The sequence below is a fragment of the Dermochelys coriacea genome, chromosome 1, assembly GCF_009764565.3.
Source record: "Dermochelys coriacea isolate rDerCor1 chromosome 1, rDerCor1.pri.v4, whole genome shotgun sequence".
Lineage (NCBI taxonomy): Eukaryota > Metazoa > Chordata > Testudines > Dermochelyidae > Dermochelys > Dermochelys coriacea.
The window spans coordinates 344,651,908-344,672,892 of record NC_050068.2 but is presented as its reverse complement, the minus strand read 5'-3'; the positions used below and the strand labels follow the sequence as shown (position 1 = coordinate 344,672,892).

The 20,985-nt window shown below is 53.1% G+C and overlaps 1 protein-coding gene across 1 annotated transcript in view; it reads left to right on the top strand.

Moving 5' to 3' along the window:
* Window positions 1-20,985, top strand: part of PODXL (podocalyxin like) — a 92,402-nt gene that overhangs the window by 53,517 nt on the left and 17,900 nt on the right. Inside the window, exons 4-7 of the mRNA XM_038378989.2 lie at window positions 1,259-1,927; window positions 4,373-4,635; window positions 6,750-6,821; window positions 19,404-19,551. Of these exons, the coding sequence (XP_038234917.1) occupies window positions 1,259-1,927; window positions 4,373-4,635; window positions 6,750-6,821; window positions 19,404-19,551 (1,152 nt within the window). The remainder of the gene's footprint in view (window positions 1-1,258; window positions 1,928-4,372; window positions 4,636-6,749; window positions 6,822-19,403; window positions 19,552-20,985) is intronic.

Sequence of the window (20,985 nt, the reverse complement as noted above, 5' to 3'; positions counted from 1 at the left end):
TTCCAGTTGGGGGAGAGTCTGTCAGGGTATGTCTGTGTTTAGCCTTGGGGGTGCGATTCCTAGCTAGCGTGCTAAAAATACATTGTATCCGTGGCAGCGTGAGTAGGGCTAGCCACCCCCTATGTATTTGGCATGGCCAGCACCTTGCACCACTGCGACTCCACTCTGCTTTCAGCATGCATATGCCTACGTGAGCTGGGAATCACACCTCCAGCTTGAAAGTGTAGACATACCCTACTCAGGCAGTTGGAAGTGTAGGTGCTGGAATGAGGGGTGCTGGGGGTGCTGCCACACCCCCTGGCTTGAAGTGGTTTCCATCATATACAGGGTTTACAGTTTGATTCAGTGGCTCTCAGCACCTCCCCTATATAAATTGTTCCAGCACCCCTGGTTGGCAGAGGAGAATGGGTCACCTGCAAGAGCCATTGGTGAATGTATATTGTGCAAGGTATCCTGTCTGGTTTGCTGCTTGGTTTTTTGTTTTTTTTTTATTTAAATCAATTTTGGTGCTATTCTTTTGCCCACCCCTCTGAACTGGGTTTTTGTGGTTTTGAGCTGTCTTACTGCTGCCCTCTTCCACAGATCCTCTCTGTAGACTCAGTCTTCAGCTGGTTATTCTTGAAGCTTGGGTTGGAGGTGATGTAGGAACAAAATGAAGAGGGGTGGCAAGAGGGAAGGAGTCTGCCTGGTATCAGGGGCAAGTCTCACATGCTCCTCCATTGGCTTGTTACGTGTTTTTTCATGTATCACAGTCTAGGTGATAATATGAAAGGGCTCAACGCTTGTAAAATTCAACAGGCTCTTCAGTAAGAACTATTTACAGAGATGCTGTGTCTGCACCTAGCATTCCGGCCATGTGCACACAGACCGACTTCCTGGTGCCTCCTCCAAACTCTTCCCTCCTGCAATCTGTGCTCCTCCCTCCAAAGTCCGTGCAGTTTATGATACTTGTGCCCATTAGACTGGTTTCTTCACTTCTTTTCCTTACCTCATTCTCAGCCCTCCCCTCTGCCATGCTGCTCCTTAGGGCATTTTCTGAAAATCCCACACAGTGAGCTGGTCCTATAGGGGCTGCCGGGGAAGTGCTGAGCGAGTGTTCTCAGCAGTGGGCAGGGGCTGGTTCCCACACATCAGCTATTTACACAAGTGTCAGCGCTGGACATGGTGCGTATGAAGAGCAGGTGGAGGGGCGGGCTGGACGGAAGCCAGGAAACCCTTCCTCTCATTTTATAACCATTTGGCCCTTTGTGTTTTTTAGGAGGTGCAACTGGACAAGAAGGCACGACTGCTGTTTCCACCACAAGTGCCCCATCTGCCAATGCCACCTCCAAGGACAGCCAACCCCCCACTGATGCTACAGGTGCCCCGACCCCCATTCACACCCTGACCCCCACCAAAGCTGACACCTCACCCGTCGCTGGCGTCCTGCCTACTGCCTCGACTTCCACCAATGCCCTGCCTGGTGCCAGCACCCTGCCTCCCACCACCTCTGATACACCAGGTGGTGCCAGCACCCCATCCTCCACTGATGCTGGAACCTCGCCTGGCACCGGCACCCCATCCCACAATGGTGTCCCATCCCGCACTCATGCAAGCACTCTGCCCCCTGCCAACACTCTGCTCCTAGCTGACATCAACACCTCGCCTACTAAAGTTAGTGTTCCCTCTGAGGGCACAGCAGTGGTGGTCAGCACCACCGCCAGCTCTGCAGACTCCGTCACTGTCCATGCCCCCAGCGCCCCGACTGTCCCAGTTGTCCATGTCCTCACCTCCGCAGCAGTCCCCAGCTCCGTGGCCACCTCAGCTGCTCCCATGGCTGTTGCCCCGAGCCCTACCATCGGTGCTTACATCCCCAGCTCTGCAAACGCCACTGATCTGGCAGCCGTGTCTCCATCGCAGAAGCCCCAAACACCAGAAACCATTACAGGTATGAGCAGGACTGTGTGTAGTTTTTGGAGGCTGGGGGAATGCTGGCTGACTCTGGAATAGAAAACGGGTCATGGAGTCTTTCCAGGCTAGGTTAGGTACTGGGTTCGTGTCGAGTTCAGCTTGGCCATGGCTGACAGTCGCTGCCACCCAGCAGCTGTTCAGTGGCCTGCATGAAATCACCTGGTGTCTCGCAGTCCAGTGGCCAATGACCAGGGGTCCCTATCACAAAAGCCTCCCTAGCAAGTGGCCCCCCTTGTTGGCAGCCTCAGCAAAAGAGGCTCAGGACCAAATGGAGCATAGAGGCCGAATTCCTCGCTTGTCCCTACCAAGGCCCCGTCTGTGCTTGTTTGAAAATTTAGCAAGTAGGCCATGGAAACCAGCTTATGTTTGACATGATGGAGAAGGGAGAAGCAGTGGAGGTATGCCAAGAAAGGGGCAACATGGTCAACACAATGGGCTAGGAAAATGATCTTTGAAGAAGCATTCTGGATACGAATGGGGCAAGGTTGTATTTTTCAAGGCCAGAATGAAGGACGTTGCTCTAATCAAGATGAGAGGTGATGAGAGCCTGGATGAGAATTTTAGTTGTGTGGATGGATAAAAAAAGCTGCATTGTAGAAAGGTTATACAGAAAGAACATAAGAACAGCCATACTGGGTTAGATCAAAGGTCCATCTAGCCCAGTGTCCTGTCTTCCGACAGTGACCAGTGCCAGGTGCCCCAGAGGGAATGAACAGAACAGGTAATCATCAAGTGATCCATCCCCTGTCACCCATTCCCAGCTTCTGGCAAACAGAGGCTAGGGACACCATCCCTGCCCATCCTGGCTAATAGCCATTGATGGACCTATCCTCCGTGAACTTATCTAGTTCTTTTTTGAAGAATCGGCATGCTGTAGACATAGCCTGGATGTGTGGACCTAGACAGAGATCTGAATCAAAGATGATGCCCAGGTTACAAGCCTGTGATCAAGAGAGGAAGTTATGAGGAGATTTTCCTTTTTTTTTTTTTTGCAGGAGAGTTTAAGAGTTCTTTTAGCCAGGTTGAGCTTGAGGTGAAGGCTAGACATCCACAAGGTGTCAGAGAGGCAGGCTGAGATTTGATTTTGAGTAGAAGGCGACAGGTCTGGAGTAGAGAGAGAGAGAGCATAGAGATGGTGGTTGAATTTGTGTTTACGGATGAAATTACCCAGGGATAAGGATAGAGGGAGAAGAGAAGAGGACCCAGGACAGAGCCTCATAGAAAGTCGGAGGGGGTCTGAAGGAGCGATTAGAGAGAACCAGGAGAGGACAGAGTCATGGAACCCAAGGGAGGATAAGATCTCAAGAAGAGCAGGACTGACTGTGTCGAAGGCAGCTGACCGCTCCAGGAGGGTGAGGATGGAGCACTGACTGGTTCTGAGCTTTGGCTAAGAATAGGTCATTAGAGACTTCATCAAGAGCGAGTTCAGTGGATTGCAAGGGGCAGAAGCCAGACTGGTGAGGGTCTGGGATGGAACTGAAGGAGAGGAACTCCAGACAGCGACTGTGGACACTGCATTCAATGAGCTTCATGATGAAAGGGAGAAGGGAAATGGGGGGAGTAGTTGGAGCAGCAAGTGGGGGCAGAGGTGGTGGGTTTTTAAAAAAAAAATGGAGAGTCCAAAGCATGTTTGTGTTGTGAGGGGAAGGAGTCGGAGGAGAGAGGTTAAGGAGAAGCATAAGGGAGGGGATGAGCATAGACATGAGGGAGATCAGGAAATAAGGTGGGAGGAGGCCACTGGAGCAAGTGAAGGGGTTAGGGGAGGAGAACAGATGAGAAACTGCTGCGTCTGTGACAGGGGAGAAGGAGGAGAGTTATAGGAGGGGAGGCGAGCTGAGGGGATGGGGAAGGTCACGATTTTTGTCAGTTTTCTCTTGGAAGAAATCAGCGAGATCCTTCTATAAGGGGGATTTATGGGGGGCATTCAGCTGGCACCCTCCCCCAATCACAGCCCCTGGCAGATCCCCTCAGAGCGTGGCTTTAACCTGGCATAAAGCAGGGCAGCCTTCAGGCCCCGGCGTGGTGAGGTTTCATCTCAAGGGAGTATAACAATCTACAACAAGTTTTTACATATCAGTATTCTCTAACTTGCCCCCACCCTGCCCACCCGTTTTCTTTTCTTTTCTTTTCTTTTCTTTTCTTTTCTTTTCTTTTCTTTTCTTTTCTTTTCTTTTCTTTTCTTTTCTTTTAATAAACACCACTAAGGAATTCCTATACAAAAAACTTCAGGATACAGGTAGGGCTGCCAATAAATGTCATGTAAAGTTTAGGTGAAAGCTTACTTTTGCAGTTCACCGTTCATCACTCCTCGTGGCGCCTGTCTGCTCTTCGCATTTTGGTGGGGTATAACTATATAACTGATAACTATAACTATATAGTTATAACTGATCAATGTCTTGTTTGTTTGTGTTCTGATGTCTAGTAAGGGGCTCAGGTGCTAATGCAGACAAGGAGCATACCCCCCAGAACGGACATCAGTCAGTGAAGCCTGTGACATCTACGGAAAGTACTACCAAACATGGGAAAGTTGCAGTTCCAACCATACAGCGGTCTGGTGTTGTATCACAGCCACCAGCCTCAGGCTCTGGAACTGTGATCTCCATTACAGCCAGCACATCACTGAGCCGCCACGCTCCAACTCCTGGCCGGGAATCCAAGCCCACTGACTCCCTGCCCAAAAATCAGGTAACAAGGGCCTGGGTGTAGGTGGCATGCCCAAAGCCAGCAGAAGAAAAGGCTCAGTCCTCTTGGGCAGCCTAAGGCTGTCAAGCCTTATAGCACTGGAACATGCCAGGTTCAATATGTGCGATCAGGTCTCCCTCTGGTGGCTGGACCACAGAAAAGATACAAGCCCTACTACTGCTGCTGACAGCAAATAGAGATCCTCTTTCCTACTCAGGGAGCAGAGGCTTGTGTTTTATTCCTAAAACAGTGTATTCATTTGAAGTAGCACCCAATGTATGCATAGGTCAGGGGTTCCGTACGGCATGCGTCATTGCTTATGTATCTCTGTTGTCGTCAGGGGGTGATCTCTTTCAGGGGAAGTCTCTACAAACACATGAGCCCACAGGACAGGAATGGACCAACCCCCTCCCCTCCCCCCTCCCGCAGTGTATAGATTTGGAGATGGGGCGAAGGAGGACTACTGTTGGGAAGCTGTTCAGGAAAGACCTCTTGTTTGGGGGGTGGGATGGGGAGTATAATGGAGGGCGCGAGGGCTGGATTCACAAAGATCCTTAGGCTTTGTGACACCGAGTGACTCGGTGCTGAGAAAATCACAGGAGGTAGGTGTCCAGGCTCTCTATACAATGAATGGGGACAGACAGGTGTCTTAGACTGTCATTCACAAAAGCCAGCATGCGAGGCACGGAGCCGCCTAAGCTAGCCAATAGGAGATGCCAACCGGGGGGGGGGATAATAAGCCCCGCCCCTGCGCTGGAGCTAAGTCTGGGCTGCAGGGAGGTGCCTAGCTCCGCTTATGAGTCCCAGCTGTGGGGTTAGCCACCTACGTTTTTTGCAAGAAGCCAGACAGCAGAGGGGAAGGTCCTACCTCCCTCACTAGTCAGCCCAGCGGTTGGAACACTCCCCTGGGATGTGGGAGACTTCCCTCCCACAGTTCAAGTCCCCCCTCTGCCTGCGTGGGAGAATGGGGGGGTCTCCCACATCCCAGGTGAGTGCCACTAACTACTAGGCTACCAGATATTCTGATGTAGGGCTTCCTAAATCTCTCCTGTTGCAGCTGTTATGTGGGAGCTCTTCTTTTTCTTCCCCTCCCTCCACTGAACTCACTGATGGGTCCAGTCTGGTAGGCGATCTCTGAGCACACCTCTCGGATTGGCCCCACAGATGACGTAGATGGCCAAACACCTGTCTTCCCCGGTTTGTGAATTACTCTGGAGTTTAAGTGGGAGATAGGGGTCCAGGTGCCTAGAGTGAGGCATCAGTGCCGAGGCCCTGAGGCAGGAACATAAGCATGGAGGCAATTTTTAAGGCAAACACAGGTGCTGAGGGAGTTTTGGCCTCTCCTGGGTTCAGCGGCAGTTTTGAGGATTGCCGTGGAGCCAAAACTGGGACTTGGGTTTCTAAATCTGGGGTTTAGGCACCTAGGTACTTTTGTGAATCCAGCCCTGACTGACCTGGAGAGGAATTAGATTGTTATGGTTTTGGACAGAGGCCATATCTGGTCATTTTGTTTGCTCTAGAAATTGGGCATGCTATAAACAACAACAGAAATTAGATGATGGGGCTAGGACATGAGCTGCATCAGGCACAGGAGAGGGGGCCGTGGTAACAGGAAGCAGGGAGAGGGAAACGTTTTGGGGGTTTGTTTTCACAGTGGGTGGGCATGCATCATGGCTGACTCCCATAAATCACGTGACGGAGTGTCAGACTCCAACCATTTATTGGCAGGAACACACTGGTGAGACCCAGATCTCTCCACCTGACCCCTCTCTCTAGGTCCTAAGCCCGTTTTGGCACATGTGCTAGCAAATACAGGTCAGACGATAGTTTCCTGGTTAGAAGTGCCCAGATTGTTCAGGACACTTACCTATAAACGGTTGGGAGATGGGCCCTGTAGACCTGCCAGGCCTTTGCCATCTCTGCCTCTTGATTAATACATGGCTTTTAAGGCAAGAAGGGACCATTAGGTCATCTAGTCTGACGTGCCTAACACAGGCTATAGAACTGACTGAAGTGTTTGCAACCTTGCAACCTTGTGTCTCTGATCAATCTGCTGCATCAACGACCAGCTATCCTTCCACCATGCAGAAATGACTTGGGTTGTTTTTTTTTTTCAGTTCATTTGTGAGAACCAGAACTCGTCCAGCGACTCAGCAATCATTCTAACCCTGAACCAGCCTATACACTGTGTGAGTACCTCCCTTTACACACAACACCCTGTTCTCCTTGGCTACAACAGCAACTTCCCTGCAGCTTTTAACCCACCGATCTCAAAGCACTTGACAAGCTGTAGGCACAGGAATGATTTCACCAACAACTGAAATGCAATCACTTCTAGGGTGGAAAATGGCAGCTGCTTAACAGTACACTGCAATACTACCCAATAACTCAAGAGACCATATCCAGCTGAAACTGTTGCAGGAGTTAAAGATAGGCAGACTATAATTACCAGAGTAGGAATATGGTCAGAAAACAAGCATTAACCAACCCAAGTTGATTGGGGAAAGTGCAGATGGAAAGACCAGGGTGAAATCCTGCCTCTGTTAAAGTCCATTGGAGTTTTGCCATTAACATGATTGGGTCCAGAATTTCATCCCAGAAGTGGTCAGGACCTTGGATTTATATCTCATCTACAAGATGATACTTCCAGGGGCGCACTGCCCTCCGATAGCATGCTGGGGAGCTCGCTCAATATTGAGTGAACAGTGGCCCTCTCTGAGTCACCAGCACCATTCAGCGCAGCAGCTGGGTGGTTTGTTGGTTGGTTTTTGAAGATCTCCCATCCAAGTACTAGCACAGACACACCTTGCTTATTTTATGAGACCTAGCAACGTCAGGGCAGAAGGTAGCGTGACTACTTGTCTTACAGCAAATGACCTGCAATCTGGGACTCACTATATTAAGGTCCAAAAATCCCTGTTAGACCAAGGGGCCAGGCACAATATTACAGTCCTGTATCTTGCAGACAGTTAGAACTAGGCCCACATGCCTTACAGCTCTGGAAAACTGGGGTTCCAGCAGGAAACGAGATTCATTTCTGGCCATGGCAGGTTGTGAGGGTGGACCTGTAAACCACATCATTTTGATTACCTTCTCGCTCCCTCTGCCTCCACTTCAGTTCTGGCATGATTTTAACAGCTATTTTCTGAGAAAACCCTAGAGGGAGAGAGAAAAGTCCCTATTCTCTTCCTGCTTGCACTGGGAAAGATCAGGAGCAACTCCACTAAGATGAGTGGAGTTACCAGCTGTAAAACTGGTTTAGGTTGAAAGGAGAACCCGGCACTTATCTTTTCTACCAAAAGTACTTGGACTCTTTCTTAATGTGGCCAACACTGCTCAGGGACTCCTCACTTGTCATTCACTATCACAGAACATCCTAGTGGCTACCACAGCAGTTGCTTATCTGGGAAAGTATTTAGTTTATTTCTCGCTGTCTGTGATATGATGTAGCACCTTGGAAATGAGGAGGGGGAGCCAGCATTATGCGACCAGCCAACTTGCCATAGAACACTAGCGGCTGCTTCAGATTTGGAGCACAGTTGAGATTCGGATTTGCTCTAGTTTCTGGCGCTGGTGGTTCTCATGATAGTATAAATACCGAGTCGGAGGGGGTCAGGACTTCTGGGTCCTTTTCATGACTCTCCCTGCGTGGCCTCAGAGCGGTCAGTTAAACTTCCTGTTACCTGTAAAATGGAATAATCCTAACTTCACTGGAATGCAGAGAGATGCAATTCCCGAATGTCTGTAAAATGAATTGAGATCCTCTGATGAAAGAGTCTGTTGTGCAGTACACATCGTTATTCATATAGATCATGGCAGTTTTGAAGCTGCCAGGACCACGAAGCAGACCTTCCCCCTTCTGTTTGTCAGCCTGTTAATCCATGTCTGTCACTCCCTCGTGTGGGTGTGGATGTGTGTGTGGGGCTTAAGAGGTGAAGATGTTCCTGGCTGGGTCCAGCTTGAACCCCTGCTTCTGGGGATGGATGTTAAGGATGGACTCGGAAGTAGTTGTGAAAGTACAGTCAATCCCCTTTCCCACCATGCAGGCTTAAAAAACAAACATAAACGAGAGCCTGAAAATGGCAGGGACTCTGTGAGTAGCAGCCCTGCACATTTCTGAGATGCAGGGCCTCTAAGCTACTTCTGGCCTCTCAAGCAATACAATAGCTTGATGGCCGGCCAGGGGGCCCCTTGAAAGCACTCTTGTGGGGTTGGTGCAAGCTTGCACCTAAATCGCAGCCTGAGTAGCAACATCTGAGATGGGAAATGACTCGCTGCTGCCACCACCTGGTCATCAGTCACCCCTTTTCTTTCTTGCCACTACTGGGGAGAAATTAGCTCCTTAGATAGACACTATCAGACTAAAAACCCCATCTGTGTCTTTATCTGTGTCGCTAATAACACCCTCTGATGACTTAATTGCTTAGGGTTCCAAAAAGTATTCGGCATTAACATGGATAATGTGGATAAAGCATCCACAGTTAAACAGGATTTAAAATAACTATACATGTCTGGAAGGGATAAACTCTCATGCTTCAGGCCATAAGCCAGCCTCTCACTGCGGAGGTCGGGAGGAAACTTCTCCTTTGGGTAGGTTAGACCAGAACTGCCCACTTTAGTGTTTCTTGCACCTTCCTCTGAAACAACTCGTACTGGCCACTGCCAGAGACAGGATCCTGGATTGGATGGACCTCAGGGCTGATCCAGTCTGGCTCTTCCTACCTTCCGCTTTACTTTTCCCCACTGATATATTTCACTTGGACTGGAGGATGAAGATATACTGGCCTGTTTTGCTGGTGTTTCTAGTTAGTTTCACTTCCATGTTGTCAGTCAGTAGTACTAGACAGGTTTGCAAACTGCAGGGAGCTGTTTAACATAGTTTGCCAGACTGAATCAGAACCAAGGTCCATCTGCTTTAGTATCCTGTCTGATGCTGGCAAGATCCATGTGCTTCAGTGGAAGCTGTAAGATCTCTGCTGTAGGCAGACGTGGGATAATCTGTTCCCCACGTTAGGTCCCGTCCCATTCTCTGTTAAATCTCTAAATCTGATCTTTAAATCCAGACCAAAAATGACCTCTAGTTTTCAACCACCCTGCATACATATTCATTCATGAAAATATTTCTCCTGTATTTTATTTGCAAACTCTAAAATTTGCACCTAAACTGGCTGTCACTTTTTTTAATCGTTTGTCTAACACGCTGGCTGTAGCCAGGGATTCTCTTCTCCCTGCAGCAGACCCCAGCGACTGTAAGAACTTGTTGCTTCGCACAGCTCAAGGAGTAAGTTCCTCCTTTAGCTTAAGTGGCAGGGTTTGTGCTTTGGGTGCTGATGGTCCCAGGGCTTGATCCTTGCTGAGACTCTGTGATGTCTGTCTGTATACACATCTTTGTTACAAAATCACACCTTAGATAGGAACGTGAACTCCCATCGACCTCAGATGTTCAGAAGGGGTGTGTGTGCAGAGAATGGACACTAGCTTAGCTAATGCATCCGATGAAGTGAGCTGTAGCTCACGAAAGCTTATGCTCTAATAAATTTGTTAGTCTCTAAGGTGCCACAAGTACTCCTTTTCTTTTTGCGAATACAGACTAACACGGCTGCTACTCTGAAACTAGCTTAGCTTAGTGTGTGTGAGCGTGACTGTAGCAGCCTGCTCTCACAGCTAAAGGAGTTTAGCGGCAGGGACTTGGGCTTAGTCCTCTCCTGATGGTGGTGTCTGTCTACACGGCCAGGGCTTGTTATGCTGGCATCATTCCAAACCAAGGATGGGTTTTGTTTAAATTTTTAAAAATAAAACTGAGAAAGGCCCCTTTGTGCTGAAATGAGCATGGTTAAGTTCCCCTCCCCGACCCGACCCTCCGGCTCATTTCCGGGTAGTCGGCATATGAATATCATAGGTTAGCTTCGTCCACATCTCCTGTGTGCTTATGGGAGCTGCACTTTCGAACCGTCTGGCAGGCTCATCAGGAAGTCTGCAACTCCAATTTCTTAGAGACATAGCAATTATCTGAAATGTTAACACGATGTGCTAATTAAATATTTAAGCAGCTGCAGTAAGATCTTGATTATGCATCCCACAAACATTCGAAGGTGCCTGCCTCACCAGCTCCTGGAACGCCTCCTGCTCCACTTCCTTTAACGCCCCATGATAGGAACTCCTGAAAATCAGAACAATTTGTATGTCTCCCAAGCTAAGCAGATAACTGAGAACCTGCAGCATCTGCTTCCCCCTTCTGACGATCTGATAAACAAGTTTCTAGCCAAACCTTGACAGTCAGGAGAAAGAATCTCATGCACTTCGTAACACCAGGGAAAGCAGCAAACCGAGAGCTACCAAAGAGGACTGTTTCAGTCCATAATTGATTCAAATCTGTATTACTGGCTCCAATCCAGATTGGGGTTCCAGTATGCTATGCGGTGTACATGCACATAGTGAGAGACAGCCCTGCTCAAAAGAGTTTGTGATTTAACTAGACAAGCCAGACAAAGCGTGGAAGAGGAAAACAGTATCACACAAAGGTGCGGACCCAGATCCTTAATGGTAGCAAGAAGAATTTTTAAAGGGGAAGCCCCTTGCTCAGTAGAATGTCCGGAGCTGGGCTGGTTTCCCTAGGCAGGGCCTCTCAGAAACACCATATCATTCATCTCATTGATTTGATTTGTTGTTTGAAGGGCCCATGACAACTTGTTTCCCTCACCCCCCCCCCCCCCCCCCAAAAAAGGAAAGGAATAGGGCTGGGAGAACCGGCCTTTGCTTCCTGGAGATCTGTGCAGCGTCGCAGCCTGGCAGCTTCACCCCCACAGCGACTGACATGGGAAAGCAGGCCTCCGACTGGGGCAGGCGCACGCCAAGCTGGCTGTGCTATAAGCCCTGTCTTGAAGCCCGGATTTTCCCACGTCAGCCACACTCAGGGCCAAACTGAGTTACTTCGCTGAGCTGGAGAGTGGCAGAGGGGGGAAATCTCTGTTCTCTCTCCCTGTCCATCTGTTTAGGGCGGTTTGTTGATTCAAGTGCTGTTACCTCATTTGGGGATGTTAGTTTTAGATTCCAGCCAGTGTGGGAACCAGATTAGATCAGCCTGTCAGGTCCTGTCAACTCCGGCCAAAGAATGTAAAATACTCCGAGGGGCAGAGAGGCATTGGAGCAGATGGAAACCATGGGGGACCAGCAGGTTCAGGAGACTGGGAATGAGGAACAGAGATGTTCGCCTCATAGGGCAGCAGACCCACCCCAGCCCAGGAGGGACTGAAAGTTGTCCCAGGGCTCTTTGGGAGCCTGTAGGTGGTGAGCCTAGGAGAGACATCCATAGCCACCGGCAGTCATTGTAGAGGCAGTAATGACCGAATGGGCCATGGAGTCAGGAGCATCCTCTTGCCCATACAGGCAGCCACTCCAGGGCATGTCCAAGCAGAGTGATTAAACGACATTTTCAGATAACCAGAGCCCTTTGGTCTCCTGGGCTGACCCATCTATGGACCCACAAAGTCCTGAGGCTTCCTTGTCGGACCCCTGGCATGGGTCAGGACAGCCACACATCAAAGCAGGACAGGGAGGCAGCGTTCCTGTGACTGGAGGCCCGTTTGCCAGTCCCTTGTCTGTGCAGAGTTCCTTGGATGGCGTCAGCCGACTGCATTGACTCCTTGTGGGAGCAGTGGACTCTGTCTGGCGTTCTGTGCATGGTGTTCCCTCTGGGTCCCTCAGTTTGACCTGTGAATTGCACCCCATCCCTGTTTCTTATTATTTGCCCTCTGTTTTCAGTTTGGTTTTGGATTCTGTGGGCCCCCTCTTCACCTGAGAGGCCCAGGCTTTCCATTGCTTTGGTGAGTCCCAGGCAGGGTTTTAATAGTCCAGCATCCTTCATCAGCGCTAAATCACATTGTTTCTAAAGCCTTTTGCTTCATGGTTCTCGAAAAGGCCCAGTAAGTGCTGCAGAATTAGCCAGCTGCTAGGGAGACCGATTCCTGCGGCATTCAGCATCATATTGACAGGCCTCTGTGGGAATGTTGCAGTACTGGGAACGTCAAGAGATCAAACAGCATAACCCCAACAAATCAGGAGGACAGCCCACAATATCATGAGATTTTTTTAAAAGATGGTAGTGTGGTTTTTTGGCCTGTCTTTTGATTTTTGAACTCCCCCTGCCCAGTCCCAGTGTGGGTCAGTGAGACAATTAGTGCCGCTCAGTCTCCCAAATGTATTGAGTAAGGGGATTTGCCCCCCGCCCCCCACTGCAGGAGCTCTCACCCCAACATCTCCCCATCCCCTGCCCTGCAGTTAATTCTGCCCCTGACCTCCAAATCAGTCCTGTCTCAGCCAGTCCCCATATCAGTTCTGCCCATCTTACTTCACCGTATCAGTTCTGCCCTCCATCCACCATTGGTTCAACCCCCCAACACCCTGTTATTTCTGCATCCCCCCATTAGTTCAGCCTGTCCTAAGCACCCCATCAGTTCATCCCACCCAGCCCCCACTTTGCTAGTTCAGCCCACTCTGCTCCTCCTGTGGCTCTTTACCCCCTCTCCCAAGCCTGGGGGGCTGCAATGGGGACCCCTCTCCTCCTTTCAGGCTGGGTGCTTCCCGGGGACTCTTCACCTCTCCCCAGGGAGGTGCTGCAGGGAGTGGGAGGAGCAGAGGCACCATCCTCTCCTGGTTGCTCACAGGAGGAAGGAGAGGAGCTGAGCTGCTGGGGTCTCTCGCTCCCTCCTCTCTTGGAGTTTCCCTGGGGAAGGGGAGAGAGCTCTTTCTGCAGCAGCTCTGGTGGGTCACTAGAGGACTGGAGCTTCTCACATCAGCCGAAGCCCGGCTCTGGCCCCAACCAAAATCCCTCCATTCCCGAAAAAACCGTAAGAGTTGGCAACACTGACATTAATGCGGCTGTGCTTGCTGCTCCGTCGGAGCCAGCAATGGCTCTGCAGGGCCAGGCTCATTTGTAGCAGCCAGGGAGGGGAAGAGACCAAGACTAGAGAGTGGAGTCAGTTCCCAGCTGTGCTACAAGTTGCCCGTGTGATCTGGGGCAAGCCACTTCAGCCCAGCTCTTCAGCGGGATGTAGGCGCCTTTGGCCTCTAGGTAGGTGCCTGCGGCCACTTCTTAAACACCACTGGCATTTTCAAAACTGTCACTTCCCTGCCACCTAACCCTGTAGACCCCTAAATCCCTATGTGCACCTGCGTCTCTACCAATCAGCATTCACAAAGCCACCCAAGCCCTGACGCCGCCCCCCTGCCAAGGAGCTGTTCAGAGTCCTCGCTCAAGCCAAAGTCCCGGAGGCGCCAAAGTGAGTCTCAAAGTAGGTGGGGGAACAGCAGGGCTCCATCCTGTTGGTGTGCTCTGAGCCTGCCTGAGATCTGTGAGATCCCACAGCAGGAGATGCCAGAGGCAGGCACGGCTCTGCCTGTCCTCACACCTTTCCCCATGCTGGCGTCCTCTTTGCTGTCTGTCCCTCGGCAGGAGGGGACCCTGATTTGCCTTTGACCCATTGCCAGAGGACTGCGTGGGGCAGGACTCAGCTCACGGGGTGTGCGAGAAAGCCGATCTCGGGGCAGCACTGATTTCCTAAGCCCATTCAGCTGAACACGCCAGGACAGAAAGGATGGAAAAATCCCTTCGAACAGAGAGCCTAAGAGGAGTCAGTTCCCCTGGGAGGCAGCATCCAGCAGGCTGATACTCACTGATCTCCTCTAACAGTCACAGGGTTGCCCCAGAGATGGAGCGGGCCCCACTGAGAGAGTCAGATACCTGCAAGTCACTGCCACTTACTTTGCTTCAGGTTCTTATCTGAACCCCCTCCCCAGCTTAGCTGAGCGCCTCACGGTCTTGAGAGGATTTCCCCTTGCAGCGTGCCTGGGCGCTAGCGCTGTGCTATGATCTGGGGAGCGGAGGCACAAAGCCCCTAAGGGGAGGTTTCCAAAAGCATCAGTAGCAACGAGCTGCCTGGTCCCACGGCATGAGGTGCTTAACAGGTGTCTTCGGAAAACCTTCCCCTGAGCCACTCACCCAAGGGCCTACAGAAAGCTGCAGCCAAACGGACTTGAAGCCAGAACTCCTAAATCCCAGGCTAGCACCCCAAGCCCTGGAGCAGCCATGTCCCTGGTGGGGAGAGGACCTAGTAATGCCAGGTGGGAGAGGGGGGAAAGGCAGCCAATGCTGCTCCCCCTTTCCCCCACCCCAGCATACCAAGCCGAGGCCCTTTTGGGGGGGGGGGGCAGAGGCAGATGGTAAGGGAGCACAAAGGGTTGTGGTTTGAGAGGGAATTTTTAAAGGGGTCATTTAAAAAGATAATTAAAGGATTAGCCCCATCCGGTTGTGCAGCGCGTTAGGCAACGCGGGGGGCCACCCGAGCGCCCTGCCTCTGCCTTGCTGGTTCCGCTCACCGCTTGTGTCTCGTCTTTCCGTGGTCAGCTCTCAGGACAGGGCGTCCGGCCCTCCTGCGGGCGCTGCGCCTGGCTCCTGGGAGTGGGCCCAGGAACAATGGCTGCCAGCAGGGCAAGCGTGGCCCCGCCTGGCACTTAGCAGACCCCTAGGCACCCTGCTGAGTGCCAGCGCCGAGACCCAGCACCGCCAGAGCCCTGCCTCGGCCAGTGGACAGGGCTGGCTGGGTCAGAGGGAAGAGGGAGTCTCAGAGGAGCTCGCTGTGCGATTGAAGAGCCTGCCAGGGCCTGACTTTCCCAGTGGAAAGCGAAAGGGCAGGAGAAGGGCAGCACCAGGAGCTCTCCCCGGTCTCGTGGCGCTGAGGCCAAGGGCCCTCATCCCTGCTGGGGGGCTAACAATGCAGGCGAACTCCCCCATGCTAGCGGCTGGGGAACGTTCCTTCCTCCGGAGCATGTGCATCCTGTCACCGCCACGGGCGCCTTCTCGGCCGCTTCGCAAATATTTAGACAAGACGGGGCGAGGTTGTTCCTTGGGAGGTCAGGGGTGCAGAGGACAGGAATAAAGCAACTCTGCTCTTGGTGGCTGCCAGCCCAGGGGCTTGGCAGAGAGACCGGGCTTGCCTCTCCACGGGACGGGGCTGAGGACGGGCAAAGGAAGCATCAGCCCCTGGGCCACTGCTGGGGGGCTAGGCCCGGCTCCTCCTAGCCCAGGAGTTAAAGGGAGACCGAATGGTATGGCTCAAGGGAATTAACAAAGAGGTGAGGGGTTAGGGAGCTCGGCTCTTCTGGGCTTACACCGGCTGCCCCCTCCCTGTCACTGTCCCCTGTGCTCCAGTTCCCAGCAGCAGCATCAGAGCTCATCTGCTTCCCCGGCTGCCCGAGTAGGGTTTGTGTTGCGGTAGCACCGAGATGGCAGGGCCCCGTTGTGCTGGGCTCTGTATGTGCAAAGAATGGGGGGATGGTCCCTACCCCCAGAGAGCTATGGTGGGAGCATAAGGTCAGGCAGTGGCTGGAGACAGACAGAAACCGGGGAGCAGTGTTTGTGCTCCACTCCCCACCTCAGTTCTTGCTAACAGCGTTCCAGGAGCTCCCGGGTGCCCCCTTCTCCCCCGGCTCTGCCCCCTGGCTCAGCCCCCCGCCCTGCACCGTTTTGGGAGCTCCCGGGCACTCCCTTCTCCCCCAGGCTCTGCCTCCAGCTCAGGCCCCACCCCACACCATTCCCGGACCTCCTGGGCTCCCCTTTCTACTCTGGCCTCTGCCCCCCAGCTAAGCCCCTGGCCCTGCACTGTTTAAGGAGCTCCTGGGTGCCCCCTTCTCCCCCATGCTCTGCCCCCTGGCTCAGCCCCCTGCCCTGCACCGTTCCAGGAGCTCCCAGGCATCCTCTTCTCCCCCGGGCTCTGCCCCCCGGTTCAGCCCCCCCACCCTATGCCGTTCCGGGAGCTCCTGGGTGCCCCTTTCTCCCCTGGGCTCTGCCCCCCGTCTCAGCCCCCTACCCTGTGCCGTTCTGGGAGCTCCTGGGTGCCCCCTTCTCCTCTGGGCTCTGCTCCCCTCCCTGCACCGTTCTGGGACTTTCCAGGCACCCCCTTTTTGCCTGGGCTCCCCATCTCAGCTCACCCCCCCTGCACTGTTCAGGAGCTCCCATGCACCCCCCTTTTTCCTGGGCTCTGCTCCCCAGCCCTACCTGGCACCGTTCCAGGTGCTCGCTGGCGTTCCTAGCGCCCTCCACACTCTGCGCCCCCGCTCAGACTTCCCCTGCTGCTGCCGCACTGCCTGGCACAGTCTGAGCTAGGCCCTGGGGGCTGATGGTGCTGTGGGTTATAACCAGGGGGTGGAGGGCAGCCCCCATCCCACAGCGGGGGGGAGGGGGGTGTTAACAGCGTACATTGCCAGTGGCGGGCCGGAGCACGCTGAAGGCCGGCTGGCGGGGCTGGCTCTTTGCTTGGCTGTTCATTCTCCCGGGACTAGCAGGTACCCGCCCAGCACACGCTCAGTGTCACAAGCCCAGCCATTTGCTCACAAATCCCTGTGGGATGGGAGCTGAACGAGGCCCTGCTTGCCTCTGGGGCTCTTTGTACAACATCCATCGGGCCATCTCTCTTGCAGGGCTCTGTTTACCCTGCCCCATCCTTTCCCCTGGCCCACGTCTCAGTAATCGCACAGCCCAGCTCGTTTGAAGCCGGGGCCAGGGACGTGCAAGCGGCAGTTGGTGATTGTGATGCAGGGCAGCTTTTGCACCCTCTCCTTTGGCTGGGCTTTGCCTTTTGAAACACTCCCCCCCCTCCCACCCCCCTTTGTGATCTGGTTCCCCTCCGGGGAGTTGCTATTTCTGTAACTCCAAAAGCTGCAGCCCTCAGATAAGGCCATGCCGTGCTCTGGTGAAGAACTCGGGCCAAGTGGTTTTGGCTTGTGATAAAGAAAGTGCTTCAAAACTCTTCCTGGCTTTGGGGTTGAGCCACAAGCGGATGAAGAGGGGAGGCGGTGGAATCCACGGCCCGGAGGGACGCTCATGGGACCCTGAGCAGCTGGGGCATCTGGGCTCAGCAGAGAAAAAGCCCTGGGCAAGAAGCCCACAGCCGCTCAGGGGTGTGGTGCCCAGCAGCGCTCAGTCTCCTCTGGGGATATTATGTGAGACCACTGGGAGACTAGTCCTGTGTTTACATGGGGAGGGAGGCAGCCAATGTGGGTCATTGGAGAAGTTAGAGGTGTGGGGGGGGAGGCTAGAAAGAGAGCAACCTTGTGAAGCCTCTCGGGGCACCTGGACCTGAGAGCCGCCTTGTTACCCCAAGCCTCCCACGTGTGGGGGTCTCAGCAAAACGTGCAGGGGGATCTCTGCCACCACCAGCCTCGCAAGCCTTCTCCTTTGGCTTCTGCACGCCCTGGCTTCTCCTTACAGGTTAGCAGTAGGGATGTCCCAGGCCCTGAGTCCCTGCGACTTGTTCTCCTGTGATATCCAGCCCCGGCTGTTTGCAGAAATCACAGCTGCTGTGCCGCCCAAAGGAGCCGTGGGCCCCAGTTTTACCTTAAATCCCCGTTTCTGTAAACCATGCAGCACGTGTCATGAAATAAAAGACAGTTTATTTAAGAAAGACCCGAGAGTCAGCGAGAAACAACAGAGGGGGTGGAAACACATCTACAATACAAAGCAAAATGATAACAACCCAGACTTGGGGCTACACCCTTTCCTTGTTAATAAAGTAGGTCATGTTGTCGTCTCCCCCCCCCCCCGGCCATACACTGAATTAGTCTTTTGTCTTATGCCCAGCCAGGGCCAGCGCCTGCCTGCTATAATGCTCCTTTTCACCTCCAAGTGGTTTCAATTGTTTGCAGCTGTCTCTGGGGGTTTTCCATTGACGGTCTTGGGATGGAGTGGGTGGGTAGGGGGGATGGTGTGTCAACAAATAGCACCCGGCACTACCTTGCCGGCTGAGCATGGCCAGGTGACACCTGCCTTCTGCGCAGATACGTTATCCTCAGGTGACTTAACTTGTACGCCAAGTCCATAAAGCATACATTCAATAGCAATACCTTATCAACTATCGTATGTACAGCTCACCATAATTATGAATCCAGACCTGTTAGGAGCATCTCTTTATGGGCAAATACCCTGCAAGACCTGTTTGGTGTAGTGAGTTTGTCAGTTCTGAGGGGAGAGGTGTTTGCAAAGAACAGGGCACTCTTTGCTAAGGGGCTGCAGTGTCACAAACACCTTATTGGTGGCAAGACCATCCTCAGGACTCCCCAGGCAGGAAACTGTTGCCACTATTTTAGTGTCTCAAAAGCAAGCTCCCGACCATATTCTTTTAATGCAGCGGAAGCTGTCCCAGTGGTTAGGGCTCTAGCATGGGATGTGGGAGACTTGGGGTCATTACTGGCTGGGCTGCAGATTTCCCATGTAACCGTGGACATGTCACTTAGCCTCTCAGTGCCTCGTTCCCATCTGTGTTGTGAGGCTAAAACCGTCAAAGCGTGGGAGGATAACTGCATTAAGGACTGGGAAGCGCTCAGATACTGGGGTTATTTGGGGGGGCGTATAATTACCATAGAGTGATAAACTAAATCTGACCAGGCCTCCATTTAAAAGGCATCCGGTCACCGTAGCACTGCTGCCATCTCTGACCTGGAGATGCAACCTCCTGGGGCAAGAGGGTTGTTCACACTCCATTGAGGCCACCCATAAAGGGGCCAATTTGTGCCCAGGGCTGGTGTGGTTCTGTGATGTAGACACCTGCCCTCTCCCCCGAACAGGGCTGAGAACCCATCAGGCTCATTGCATTACAGTGCTGGGTGGAATTTGACCTGGGGAGCTGGACCCAGGCAGACCTGGAGTCCAGAAGATTGGTTGTAAGCTGTATGCTGCAGTTGGCCCTGGCTTGTCTGACATGTGCTTTCTGTCCCTGCAGGGCAGCCCTGTGGATCCCTCCCTGCACAACATGCTCTGCAAAGCCGTGAAGGCCACGTTCAACCGGAGCCGAGACATCTGCACCGTGCGCCTGAACACAGCTGGGAACACCCCCAACAGGATTGCTGTACTCGGTGTTTCTGTGCAAAGTGAGCCCTGCTCACTACCCACGGGCTCTGCAGGAGAGAGAGGGAAGGGGTTGGGGGCATCTCACTGCTAAAGACCTTTTAGCCCAGTGGTCCCCAAATTGTGGAGTGTGCCCCTCTCTACGGGGGCATGGAGGAATGTCCACCCAGGGGGGTGGGGGAGGAAGTGGCCCAGGCCAGCCCCCCATGGGGGCTGGAGAGCAGGGAGGAGCATCACCCAACCCCGCTCTGGCCCCGGCCTCAGCCATAGCTGTGGTCCTGGTTCCACTCCCAGCACCCAGCTGTGGCCCTGCTCCAGGCTGTGGCTCAGCCGCTTGGCCTCAGGCCTCTGTTCTTGGCCCCAGCCTGGCCACGACTCCACTCCAGGCCTGTGGGGGGAAGAGGGAGGTGCGGACACATTCCATTACTGCGGTGGGGGAGACAAGAAGAAGTTTGGGCACCACTATTTTAGCCTTTTCGGGAAGTACAGGAGAAGCACAGGAAGCCTGGTGGAAATCATGGAGCTGTGTAATCAGTCTTACTGGGGACTCCAGTACTTTCCATTAAGGGCTGGTTTGGGGCTCCGCGCCATTGTTCCTGCTGTCATCCTTTGGATTGTGATGGAAGCCCAGTGGCCCCAGCAATCAGTAAACCACCGCTCTGGTGCCAAACCTAGTTGCCAGGTGGATCAGTGGGAACCAGCTTAATTTCATCTTCCAGTAAGGTTACAACTCATTAGCCAATATCAACAAGGGAACAGAGCCCATGCCAGGGAGGAAAAGCCTCACGCCATGGAGGCGCAGGAGAGTAGCTGTGCAATGATCTCTCACTTCAAGGGCCCCAGTTCAAACCCAGCCCAGCTCAGGCGTGACCGAACATCAATTCGATGGCTGTTGGGTTGCTGACGTGAAATGAGGTGGTAGGTTTCAGTCCAGGCTGCAGGTGCTTCCATGGTTAAAGTGCCCCACAAGGACTGACCTTTGGGCACCCACAGAGGCGAGGACAGTGTTGTACAGGGCCAGGAGATGGACTCCCCTTCTTTCAGCAAGGCCAGGAACTTACAGCCAGTTTACACAAGTAGGACAGGCCAGAGCTCTCAGGCTTCAGGGCAGAAGCTAACTGCTAGCTGTCTGGGGTCAGGAAGAGATCTCTCCTTGGGGAAGGCTATTCATAACTGTCCCCTATGGGGGCTCTTTAACTTTCTTCTGAGGCAGCTGGTACTGGAGCGGGGACTTGCTCTCACAGCTGAGGAGGGTAGCACTTGCCTTTCTGTTTAATGCCACTCATGGGGTGGGGGGGGGAGGGAGAGAAAGTGAGAATGATGCATGGTGCTTCCCCCCTCTACCCACCAGGGAGAGCTGCTGGTACCAGACCTGGCCAGTGGTCTCATGCGGGCGAGTGTACAGAGAGGGGATCTCAAAGCTCAGGCAGACCTAGATAACCCAAGTTGGTGCTCTG